Raw genomic sequence first — 12,589 nt, 5'->3', positions numbered from 1 at the left:
TGTGGATTAAGGATAATAGTTGTGATAAGAATTAAATGACATAACACGTGTAAAACATTTGACACACAATAAACAGTAGTTATTGTCTTCCTCTCGATGAGGCTTTTTCTCTCTGTAGCACATCAAAAGGATCTTGAGAGGGAATCTCTTTGTGGAGTGTTTGTTATAATAAGAATGGACCTGATTCATTATTCACTCCCATTCCAAGAAGAGCTACCCAAAGCGTGATCTAGACAGCAGGCAAGGGCTGCATAGGATTTAAAAGAGTTGTGGCCAGAGGCTGGGATCTGAGTGCGGCTCCACCACGAGGATGAACAGAGCCCTCGGACACTCCACGACCCTTCTCCTGCTGGCTGTGGCTAACTCTATAAAGTGAAGGTGTTGGACTCAATCTCAGACATCCCTGCCAACTCAGGCAGCCCACATTTCCTTGCCTTTTCCTCCATGCTCGTCTCTCCACGCTATTTATAACAAACTTTCATAGCTCACTAGGAGAAAAGGGAGTGGCCCATCGGCTGAACTTGGTATTGACTGAAACGCTCACTGAAGGACTGAACAGGATTCGAGATAAGTCCCTTGCCTATTAACAAAGAGTAAGGGAGGGACGCCTGTCCGAGAGGAACAGAAAGCTTGCCTGGAACAGAGTGGCTTCTATGTTTGGATCCTCCCTTACGTGGTGAATGGGCACACCCAGAAAACTGAGGTTCAAATCCTGGCTTTGCACATCTGGGTTATGTGACCTTGGACAGATCACTGTACTTCTCTAAAAAGGAATTCATTAGAGGGTGGTGTGAGATTTAAACAAAATTAAAAGGCATAAGAGCCAAGCCCAATACTGGCACATGAAGGGTTCTTGTTCTAGGATGTTCCCAGAGGATGGCTGCCTGGGTGTTAGGGGGCAGGCAAACAGGCAAACTCTGACAGGAGAGACTCTGGAGGGAACTGGGGTGCTTACCCTAGATCAGTGCTACCTAACAGGGGGTGATTTTGTCCTCCCCTCCTCCCACTTGGGAATATTTGACTGTCACAATTGAATGGATGCTACTGGAATCTTGTGTGTAGAGGATAGTAGTGCTACTATACACCATACAGGACACAGGGCAGCCCCTTAAAATGTTAACAGTCCTGACAGTGGGGGTGGGTGGGTGGGTTGTCTTTGGCTTGTGTATTTTCCAGGGCCTGGCCTGGTGGTAGGTACTAATACACATGGGTTGAATTGACATCATAGGGGAGCAAGAGCTTCCCTTGTTGGGTGACATCATTGGGCACAGTGGAGAGGAAGGATGGAAGATTTCAGTCAAGAGAGTGAGGTGTTTCTCCCCGGCAACCATGTCCTATGGTGAGGTACCTCGTGAGGTACTGAGCTACCTTTTGAGGCAGCGAGCGGCTCATATCTGGGGTGTCTGAGCAGAAGAAGATGCCTGTTTCATCAGGGATGCTTGTGAGCAGAGTCCAGGAATGGATGGGAGGGAGGGGTCAGGATAGACACTATCTGAGGACCCTTCTACTCTAAGATAGACAAATTTATAGGTCTCAGACCCAGAAGGGGCCCCAGAGATCATGACATTCAAGTCTTTCATTTTAGGGTGGGGAAAAGTGAGTTGAAGAAAGGTTGGGAGATTTGTCTGAGATCCCTGTGCTGGTTCGCTGCTCTGCTTAAGACTGCATCCCAGGCCTCTTGACATCTGTTCAAGTGATCTTTCTGCTTCCCCTACGGACTCTGTATTTCCAAGAACGACATTGATGAGCTGGAGTTTGCCCTCTTCTTGGTTCTCTGCACAGGGGTTGTAAGTGTGTTCTGATGTGCTTAAGCACTGAAAAGCCTGCTTGGCTTCATGGGTGAGGGCACAATGAGGAACGTCAACACTGGTCTCAATAAAAGGTCTTCCTGGCCCAGCTCAGAGGCCACCTCCTGGGTTATGTCATCCCTACCACCCTTACTCAGTGGACTCTCTGCTGTGTAATCCCTCCACATAAAATCCTAGTAAGCTGTGTCTTCCACCCGAGTAGGCCCATGCCACCCCAGGCCTTGGTCTCCTCTCGGATCCATCCTTCCCACTTCTGACATTCTGTCCCCTTTCCTACCCCATGGAGTCTTGGCCCTAACACCTCTACCTGGAAGGGACTTTTGAAAGTCACCACTCCATCCCCCCCTACCCTGCCCTCCCCAGGCCCAATACCTGTGACAGGTTCATCTCCAAACCCCTAGTGCTCCACAGAGAGCCTGGTATGTTGCAGATGCTCTTTAAATGTTTGTTGAATGAATAAGTGAACATATGAATAATTGAACCCTGGATGAAACGTTCCATTGTCTTGACACCTGCAGATCAAGGATGTTGTGGGCTATAACTCTTTGGGCCACTGCTTCTTCACGGAGGATGGACCAGAGGAACGCAATACCTTTGACCACTGTCTTGGCCTACTTGTCAAGGCTGGAACCCTCCTCCCCTCTGACCGCGACAGCAAGATGTGCAAGATGATCACAGAAGACTCCTACCCGGGCTACATCCCCAAGCCCAGGCAGGAGTGCAAGTAAGCACCAGCCCCCTCCCCTCCGTGCCCATGCACCACTCCAGGGAGGCACTGTGAGCACGTGCTCCCCTGACTCCTCAGCTCGGCATCTGACTTCCACATTCAGGGCTTCTGAGCAGCTTGGGCCTCATAGCTCTGAACCTCTGACCTGCTCACCGATTCTCAGAGAGAAGGCAAGAACATGTCTTCTCTCTTCTCAGTGGGCCTCAAGTGCTTTGTTCTTATCCCAAGAGAACCACGGGTCTCATTCGTGGGAATTTTCCTGATGCAAGCAGTCCTCCTTTGATGAGAGGAAGCGGGGTGCCCCCTCGGCTCCCATGATGTATACACAGGTCCCAAACGCCCGGATCCATATCTAGACATGAAAAAGAGAATGAGAGTGAGAGCGAGCGAGAGTGCGACTGAGTGACAGAGAGCAAGAGAGCGTGTATGCACACTTCCTATGCAGCCAGCCTGCCTCTGCCTTGAAATGGCCACTTTCCTGGGTTCTTTGGATTAATATTCCTTTTAGAGCCAGTCTCAGACTTCACCCTCAAACTCCTTCTACCTTAAAGGGCCATGCCCTTTTCAACTTCTGAACATTTTGAGTGCTTAAGTGCAATGCCTTTTAATGAGAAAACTGGGTTTCAGATCAATAGATCAGTGATTTCTCAAATCTCTGATAAGAGGCTTTTCAAACCAATATTGAAGTACCTGACGTGTGTTACCAGTGCAGCCAAAGGAGACCTAGTGGCCCTTTATATGATGCCATTCCATCTCTTGCCCTCCCCATAGTGCTGTGTCCACCTTTTGGATGGCCAATCCCAACAACAACCTCGTGAACTGCGCGGCGGCAGGGTCTGAGGTGAGTGGAAAATCTCCCCTCTTTGGTATAAGATAGGGGAGGGTGTGGGGATGGAGACATAATGCTATAGCTTACCTTGGGATTGTGTATTCTGAGCCTAAAATCCAGATAGCCATGCAGAAGGCTTAGCTGGAGTAAAGAGGAAAATACCAGACTAGCAGTCAGATGGACTTAGTTTTAAGTGACAGCTCTGTCACTTCATAACACTGATGGTCATAGGTAACTGGGCACTAAGCACTTTAAGTGTATTCTAGGCTAAAATAATTTAATCCCACAGCAACCCTGTGAAATGGATACTATTATTATCCCCATCTGTTAGGGGAAACTAAGGCAGGGAGTGCTAAAGGGCCCAGAGACACACACACACCTGGGAAGGGGCAGACAAGATAGAAACACAACACTCTGTCTACACAGCTCGTGCAGCGCTTAGCCAGCCCTCCCTGTTGCTTTCCTTCTGCGAGACCCCAAGCAGATCAGGTGTTCTCTTGGGCCTCAGTTTCTACTTCTGTAGAATGAAAAGGAAGGTTGAGACCATGGATGGAACTTCCCACTCTGAGCTCTGTGAACCTCTGAGAGCCTCCCATCAGACATCAGTTTAACCCCTGCAATGACTCTGAGCTCCAGTAATTGGGAGCTTGAGTAGGACACTATGAAGGATTTTAGCAGTCTGTGGGGGCTCCACAAATTACATTTGCCTCAGATGTTTTGCTGTTTCCCTTCAAGAACTGAGCTGGGTGAAGGTGTGTTTGGGGGTGGTGGTGAGGGTCTGGGTGATAGTACTAGGCACACCCCTTGTTTGGGGCCCCTGGTTACCCTGCCGAGAAGCTCGCTGGTGCTGAATTCTGTGGCTTTCTCCTTGTGCCCTCCCTCAACAGGAAACTGGATTTTGGTTCATTTTTCACCATGTACCAACGGGCCCCTCAGTGGGAATGTACTCCCCAGGTTATTCAGAGCACATTCCACTGGGAAAATTCCATAACAACCGAGCGCATTCCAACTATCGGGTAAGTCTTTCCAGACTGCACCTCCACAACCGGCCTTTTGGTCCCCCTGGCCCAGGCCTGCAGACAGTTAGAGCTGGACAGCCCCTCGGCTACAGCCGGGAACAACTGCATTCCTGGCATGGGTCTTGAAAAATGGAGCAGCCTTCCAAGGCCTCCCAGGCCACTGGCCGTTCTTCACACTAATGCCGGTTCTTGACTCGGCACTGACTGAGCATCTGGTCAGAATCAAGGGGAAAAGACGTGCCTTCTCTTGAGCTGATGTGAGGAGAGCGCTCCTCCTGGCTGTCTCTAAGCTAAGCATCTGTATTTTTATTTTGTGCTTCAGTTGGTGGGTATGGGGGTAGTCTTGACCATGAAACTTTAGGCCCGGCCAGTAAGCTAAAGAAAATCAGTGCACATTTCTGAAGAAAGGTGGGGGTAGCATCTTCTCCTCTGCTCTCTTTTGCTTTGTTTCTTGGGAAATTGTTGCTGCATCTACACAGAGCTAAGTAGATGGGTGGAAAATAAGAAATTCCCCAATCATCTCTATTTGCTCATCAACATTTCCTTAGCACTTGCTGTGTGTCCAGCACCGAGCTAGGTGGTACCAAGATGACAGATCTCCAGTCTATCAAGGACCACTGTCTAATTCCTGGGTCAAGAATTTTAAATAATAATCATTTTCATCCAAAAAAAAAAAACAAACAAAAAACAGTCAGGACATCAGTCAAGCCCAGAGTCATGGGACACAGGAATGGAGCTTGGGAGTGAGGCTGAGGCCAGAGATGCTGTTCTGGAAGCACAGGTGGCCTCGGGAATGCTGGGGAAGCACGTAGATAGAGGCTGGGTGACCAGGCTGGTCCCCCAGTCCAATCCCTGATGCTACAGATGAGGACACTGAGACCCCCAGAAGGGAGTAGACACACTAGGGTCCAAAAACAAAAACAAAACAAAACAAAGATGACTCAACCAAGGGGAGGCTGAAAAGAATAGATATAATCTCAGAATAGACACTTGGAAAATGCTTATAGCCAGCAGGTGGGCCAGCAGGTGGGATGGGGAAAAAGGCCTGGTGAGGAGGAACGAGAGAGAGGAAGAGACCCCAGCGGTGTCATGCTCCAGAGACCAAGAAAGAAGGGAGTTTTGTAGGGCAGTGGGGAGAGGAGGGGAGGCAGCAATATCCCCTTGGCAGCCAGGGGGAGAGAATTAGCACAAAGCCTCAGATTGGGGCACTTCTGAGGCTGCATGGACCTCTGAGAATGGTCTCCACACAGAAGCAGGTACAGAAGCCTTTTTGCTGTTGCGGAGTGGGGGAGAGGATGCATAGCTGCTTGCTGAGAACCTTCCCTTGAGAAGCCTCCCTATGAGCAAGGGAGGTGGGCCGTGTAGTGCCTGGAAGGTTTGGAGGTGCTGGAAAGGGCAGGAGTGTGTGCGGGGGGCATGGCCTCCAATGAGGAGGGAGGCAGGGTTCAAAGGAGCAGGTGGAGGGGCAGGCCTTGAGAAAGGTAGAAGAGGAAGAACCTCAAACTGGGCTGACTTGATAGTCTGAGCAAAGGGGGAGCCCCCACACCTGGTGTTCGCACCCAAGAAGCCTCAACTCCACACCTGCGGAGGGAGGCTCCTGTCCCTGCAGTCTCACCTGGGTGATCTTATTTAGCCCCCATGCCATCTTGTGAAATAGGTGTCATTAGCCATCTTATGGAAATACAGATGAGGCTAGAGAGGTGCGGGGACTTGTCTGCATCATAGCTCATGAGAGGCAGAGCTGGATTCTGTCCCCATATCATCTGACTCATATCACTCCTCCTTAATTATAAGTCAGCTAAGGAACGCGAGAGCCAGTGTCCTCCAGTTACTTGATGAAGGGAAACCTGAGTTTGAGCATTCAAAAGGGGCAAAGAGAATTGGGTTATGAAAGAAGACAGCATGGCGGCCTCACTGTTCAGCATTGTCCAGCTGCCTCCACTCCCCCCATCCACCCCACAGCTGACAAAGTGGACACTTTGGAGCCAACTAAGAAAGCCAGGTTCTCTTCTCAAGTTGGGCAGGAACCAAATTAGGACTGTGGGAGGGTCACTGACCCCTGCCCCGAGGGAAGGATGAGACTTAAGTTCAACATTTCCTTCGAATCTCTGCAGACAGATTTCCCAGAAACAGCACACACACATCTTTGATTTGGAGGCTAGGCTCTTAACTGCGAAAAGCAATGTGGGTTTCAGGCCTAGACTTAGCTGTGTGGCCTTAAACAAGATACGTAACCTCTCTAGACCTCAGTTTCCTCATCTGCACCTCAAAGAAGACAGCTTGTTCCAGATTTCATCTGTGCAAGGCAGAATAAGGCAGACTCTTCACCTCCTCACTGCAGACCCTCCACTTTCATTAATGTAGCCTGAGAGCAAAGCTACTACTGGAGCAGTCATGAGCATGTAATGCGACTGGGTATGAAAAGATGCCCACGGCCTGCAGTGGGAGCTAACGTGTCCTTGAACGTCTCCTCTCCCCAGGCTGGCATGATCATCGACAACGGAGTCAAAACCACCGAGGCCTCTGCCAAGGACAAGCGGCCCTTCCTCTCCATCATCTCTGCCAGGTAATCGACCCTCAGGGGCACACGCACTCCACATAAACTCTCAGCCCAGATCCTTTCCCTCCTTCATTCCATCCTTCATTCATTCACCAAGCATCTATTGAGTGCTTCTAGGTGCCGAGCACTGAGCTAGTTGTTGGGGGTGCTGTGGTGGAGTCTGAGCAGGGCAAAGTCTGAATCCCAGAAGTGTAGGGTTCAAGCCCCAGCAGCAGAAGGGAAACAGAAATTTCTAAAAGGTTTCTTGATCCCTCAGCAAAAGCCTATACCTGGTAAGCCAATAGGAATGGCCATGTTCACAGCAAGTTGGTCAGGGATAAAAAATTGGAGAGAAAAGAAGGAAGGGATTTCACTAACAAGTAAATGGAAAGGAATATGCAAGTTGTGCCTATAAATAAATCCAGAGCTAAATCAAAGATCAAGGGCTGTTTTTTAAAGGTGCTGTCAAAACCTCAGAGTAATTAGCCAAACTGGCACTCTTTAGTAAAGAGACCAAAAGTGGATAACGCCAGTGACATGATGATATCCATGGGAGACTTTTGTTGAATGAGACATCGGTGAGCATCCAGCTCATCACTCCATTTTGTAGCAAAGAAGCTGAGGCCCAGAAAGGGCACTAGCTTAAGGTTACCCCTGAGCCAGCAGCAGAGCTGGACATCTCAAGACTCCTTCCAGGCCACATGGGCCACATTCATGTCCAGTTTTGGTGTCTGAACTGTCCTCTGTGTTTGACCCCTCCTGGGGCTGGGCTCCTCAGAGATGCTGACGAGCAGTAGCAGTGACAGTGCCTGTAGCCTGCATGCAGCTGAGCCCTGGAGGAAAGACCTCCTCTTGCTTCTGTGTGGAGCTCAGAAAGTGCATTCCAGAGCTTGGGGGATGCTAGTTGGTCTAGTCAGTTTCTCCCCAGGTCCCACTCGTAGAGAGAAGAGCCAGGAGGGAGCCAGTATAGGAGTCCCCACAAAACTCCCAAGCATGTCCTCCCAATGGTGTGTTCCAGATATAGCCCCCACAAGGATGCCGACCCCATGAAGCCCAGGGAACCTGCCATCATCAAGAACTTTATCGCCTACAAGAACCAGGACCATGGGGCCTGGCTGCGTGGTGGGGATGTGTGGCTGGACAGCTGCCGGTGAGTCAGGGGTGCGTGGAGTCGGCACAGAGGGGAGATGACGCCCTCCCAGGCAGGGGGGAGAAGGGAAAGGCAGGGGGAGAAGACAAAACGCTTTGACGTCTGGTCCTCTGTGTCCTCTGGTCCTCTAAACCAGGTAGGGATGTAAAATGGCAGCAAGGTAGGGAGTGACAAATAAAACAAAAAATGGCACATTGGCTTTAACCTGCAGTGCCAGGTGCTGGGGTCATGATTTGCCTCAATTAGTCATGAGTGGGCTCTGCTGAGGCTACCCAGCCAGACAGCAAAGGAAGGGAAGGGGAAGGAAGCCGGTGTGTTCTAAGCATCTACTATGTGCCAAGCCCTGGGTTTCATTTATTTCTTGCCATGTTTCTCAAAGATATAAATTATCATCTCCATTTTAGAGATGGTAAACTGAGTCTCAGTTTAGTGAATTTATCAAGGTCACACAGCTACTAAGTGGTAGAGCTGGGACTTGAAACTCTGGTTCATCAGACTCCAGTGCCCAAATGAAGAAGACGAGAATCATGGAGTTCTGGTGTGAGTCCCCATGGACAGCCACTGGGCTCAGCAGACAAGGGCCAGCAAGGACAGGCAGCTGCGTGGGGGTTTGTTTTAAGGGACTGTCATGAAATGTTCCCCTTGTCTGTCTTTTGTATTAAAAATGGGAGATTGGAAACTCTATGGAGCAAATAGATGTATTTCTCCTTTTTACTGTAACCGATTAAAGAAGAAATAAAGGTGAAAGGGAGCAAGAGGGAGTGAACAGTGTGTGAAGAGGGAACCAGAGACACAGAACTCACACAGAATGTGGCAGAGGCTATGCAAAAAGGCAGAGGCGCAGGGAGAGACAGACATGCTGATTCAGGGATAGAGAACCAAGAAGCCCAGTGACAGCCAAACTCAGAATGAGAGATGCAAAGGAAGTGTCACTGATGGCAGATGGTCAGAAGGGCCTTCTTTCCACACAGGCAAAGAAAACACATCAGTTTTGAGAAGAGGGGAAGGGATAGAAGAGAACCAGTTCTATATTTCTGAAGGGTAATGGGGTAAAATGAGAGCAGGCTTGTTTTTATTGGCTCTAGGAGGCACAAATTATGGGCATGAAGCAGATTTCAGCTCAACAGAAGGAAGAACATTTCTATAATACAAGGCATTAGACAATGGAATAAGCTGCCAGGCTGCTCATCCCTAGAGTAAAGGCCAGTGATATTTGAGAGGGACACTAAACAGGAAGTTCAAGCACTGGGTTGAAGGGGATTTTGGTGGCTTCAGCTAAGTCCAGCAAATATCTTGGGTTCTGGTTTGCTGGGCATTTGGGAGTCCAGCTCCCCAAAGAGAGAGTGGATGCCAGCTAAGTCAGCAAGACAAATTATGAGGGCCCCTGACAATGGGGTGGATCTCCTGATCCTCTGCCAGATTTGTTCCAACCTAGCCCAGAAACTGGCTTGTGCCAAGGCAGCAGTCCCAAAACTGGACAGGGTTGGTGCAGTCAGGGGCTGACAGTAGAAGATGGGGAACCATCGGAGGACTTTGGGCATGTGGCCATTTCTGAAAGATCACTCTAGCAACGGCTGCATATGGGCAAGGATGGGAGGGGCCACTCCTGGAGGCGGGAAAGCCAATTAAGTGCTACTGCAATATTCAAACAAGAGATAATTAGAGATAATGAGAGCTTGGCTGAAACTGAGTCTTTGAGACAATGAACAGGCTTGGATGGAAGATAACAGACATGTTGTAGACATGTTGAGTTTGAGATCCTTGCAAGATAGTGGAATTGCCCCAAATTTTGGAAGAGCCGGTGGGAAGCGTGACTCAGTTTAGAGTCACCAGCAGATTGGTGGTGATGGAAACTGTGAGACTCATGAGGTCACCAGGGACACGAAAGGACAATGAGAAGACAGAGGGCAGAGCACAAGGGACAACAACAATTAAGAGAAGCCATGAAGGGGGCTGGGAAGCAAGAATCAGGAAGTTTTGGGAAAGAACCAGAAAGCACGATGCCCTGGAAGATGAGTGACTGGTTTGAACTGGGTGGCCTTCAGGAATAGGGAGGTATGAACATGTTCAATGTCCTGGGAGAGAGAGAGTAGGGTGAGCCAACAAGAATCAGGAATCAGAGAGCATTCAGGCAATCAGGACAAGCCTGGTGAGGCTGAAGCAGATGGAAAGGCAGATTGACGAGGGCCTTAAATGTGAAAACAAGGATTTGGGCTGAGATTCATCAGTGATAGGAGCCCACGGGTGGTTTAGCAAGAGTAATTGGTGGGAGTGGCACTTTGAGAAGTGGAGCTGGCAGGGTGGTGTCCAGGACAGGTGGAAGGAGCAGAGGCAGGGAGCCCAGTTACAGAAGGTGGCTGCTGTATTTGGCCTAGGGTCTGTGGCTGCACAGACCTAGGCTCAGCTCAGATTCTGGGCACTCCCTTATCACTCAAAACCAGACTCCCTCCAGAAGAGAGCTCATGCTGACCCTCAAAGAGGGCAGAGATGAAGAAGAGCTGAAAAGATGGCCACAAATGCAATTGCAACAGGGCCAGTGTCTGCCTGAGTCTAGAAAACTTAGAAACTAGCTAACTGTTTGTCCTTCTTGCTATGAGCTAGAATAGTAGTGAGGATTTAAAAAAAAGGGAAATGGAACTGCATCCACACACCCCACTTGGGATGATCCTCCAAGTTCCCCTGAAAGCACATGGGGTCCAGTCTGCCTGCTGCTAACGCATTGTGGCATCAGATGCTGGGTCACTTACACTAAGTGGAAGGGAGTCTAGAATATCCCCTTAGTGTACAGAATGTGAGAGTTCCAACTCCCTCAGCAAAACCTCTGCCTATATAAAGATTCCCTCCCCCACTTAGTGTCCACAGTATGACTCCAGGGGCAGGGAATGGTCCTACCCTTGATGATGACTTCTCTGAATGTAGAGTGAGAGCACATGCTGACTGTCTGCTCTTGTGTCTAGGTTTGCTGACAATGGCATCGGCCTGACTCTGGCCAGGTAAGAGCAACTGTCATTGTGTTTGGTCCTTTTTGGGAGGTCACCTCTGGGCTTCTCATCCTAACCATCTTTTCTCTACAGTGGTGGAACCTTCCCATATGACGATGGCTCCAAGCAGGAGATAAAGAACAGCTTGTTTGTTGGCGAGAGTGGCAATGTGGGGACAGAGATGATGGACAACAGGATCTGGGGCCCAGGCGGCTTGGACCACAGTGGAAGGACCCTCCCTATAGGCCAGTAGGTTTGCAGCCATGGTGGCTTCCTTCTTCTGCATGGCTTACCTAAGGGGTAGCAATGGAAGGAAAGATGCTGGCTGGTGATTTCTGTTGCTAACTGTGAACTTCCCTGTCCCCTACCAGAGAAATCACTGACGCATTTGAGATTAACCAATAGTGGGATGAAATCTGGAATGGAAAGAGAGAAAGTAAAAAAAAATACTGTTGAATATGAGTCAACAGGATGATGTGGCCACCAAAATGCATAATGTGGTCTAAGTGTGCATTAAGGAGAATTAAAGGACCGTGAGCCCCACTCTGACTGCACACCCAGTGGAGCATTTCATCCTCCTCTGAGGATTGTACAGTGATAGGGTCAGGCCAAAGCACATCTGCAGGGGAATAACCAGGAGGGTGGCAAGACACAAAGCTGTTGTGTCACATGCAGATTGGGATCATCAACCAGGAGATAGGCACAAACTTGGGGGGACCTCTGGGCAGTTTCATCATACACTTGCAGGGCTGCTGTGCACCTAATAGATGAGACTCAATCTACATGAGTCCAAAGGGATAGAATCGGTTTAGTGTAGGAAAGATTTTTTTTTACAGTTCGATTTGTTCAACAGCAGAAGAGCAGGGCTGTCTGGAAGAGTCGAGTTATGGGTTCTGTGTTGCTGGAGGAGTTCCAACAAAGGCTGGATGACAACGAGGTGGTTGGAGGGGTGGGTGTAGGGGAACTTGGAGAGCTGATGAGCTGACAGTGCAAATGGACACGGTCAATTCCTCAAAAAGCCACAACCTGGGTCAGTGATGCGGGAAGTCACTCCACCTGCTGATGGTGTTTCTTTCTGCCCCGATGTGAACTCCAGCCAGAAAGCAAGGCTTGGAGCCGGACAACAGCACGGGAGTCCCTGTTCTCTGAGTGTGAAGATCACTCCTTCCATCTCCCCGAACTTTCTTCTCTTTCTCTACAGATAGTCAGGACATAAGACATACACAGGTCTAAAACCCCCAGCCTGAGTTCAAAGATCTTGCAAAGGCAGAATCATAGCCTCCTTGCTTCTGTCTAGTCTAAGTGATGGAGCAATCCTTTCCTATCATATTCATGAGCAACTCTGAGTCTGCATATTTGGGGTTTCTTTGCTGAGGGTTACCAGCCCCCCAGGGCCAGAGTATTCTGATGACTTCCAGAGGTGAGCTTGTTAACACAAGCCTGACAGGTATGTCAGACTCAGGCCGGCTCCTCAAACTGCATTTGAGGGCAGGAACCTAGGAGCACGAAGTCCTCATCACAGGTGATTAATCCTGT

General features: G+C 49.4%; 1 protein-coding gene across 7 annotated transcripts in view; it reads left to right on the top strand.

Moving 5' to 3' along the window:
* LOC119531689 (cell migration inducing hyaluronidase 1) overlaps positions 1-12,589 on the top strand; it is a 169,765-nt gene that overhangs the window by 137,420 nt on the left and 19,756 nt on the right. For all 7 annotated transcript variants that reach the window (XM_037833228.1, XM_037833226.1, XM_037833227.1 and 4 more), the window contains 7 exons: positions 2,327-2,532; positions 3,307-3,376; positions 4,252-4,380; positions 6,864-6,949; positions 7,941-8,072; positions 11,030-11,065; positions 11,147-11,302. In XM_037833228.1, coding sequence (XP_037689156.1) covers positions 2,327-2,532; positions 3,307-3,376; positions 4,252-4,380; positions 6,864-6,949; positions 7,941-8,072; positions 11,030-11,065; positions 11,147-11,302 — 815 coding nt within the window. The remainder of the gene's footprint in view (positions 1-2,326; positions 2,533-3,306; positions 3,377-4,251; positions 4,381-6,863; positions 6,950-7,940; positions 8,073-11,029; positions 11,066-11,146; positions 11,303-12,589) is intronic.

This window comes from Choloepus didactylus, chromosome 4 (assembly GCF_015220235.1).
Source record: "Choloepus didactylus isolate mChoDid1 chromosome 4, mChoDid1.pri, whole genome shotgun sequence".
NCBI classification, from domain to species: domain Eukaryota; kingdom Metazoa; phylum Chordata; class Mammalia; order Pilosa; family Megalonychidae; genus Choloepus; species Choloepus didactylus.
This window is presented reverse-complemented; position numbering and strand designations above follow the sequence as displayed.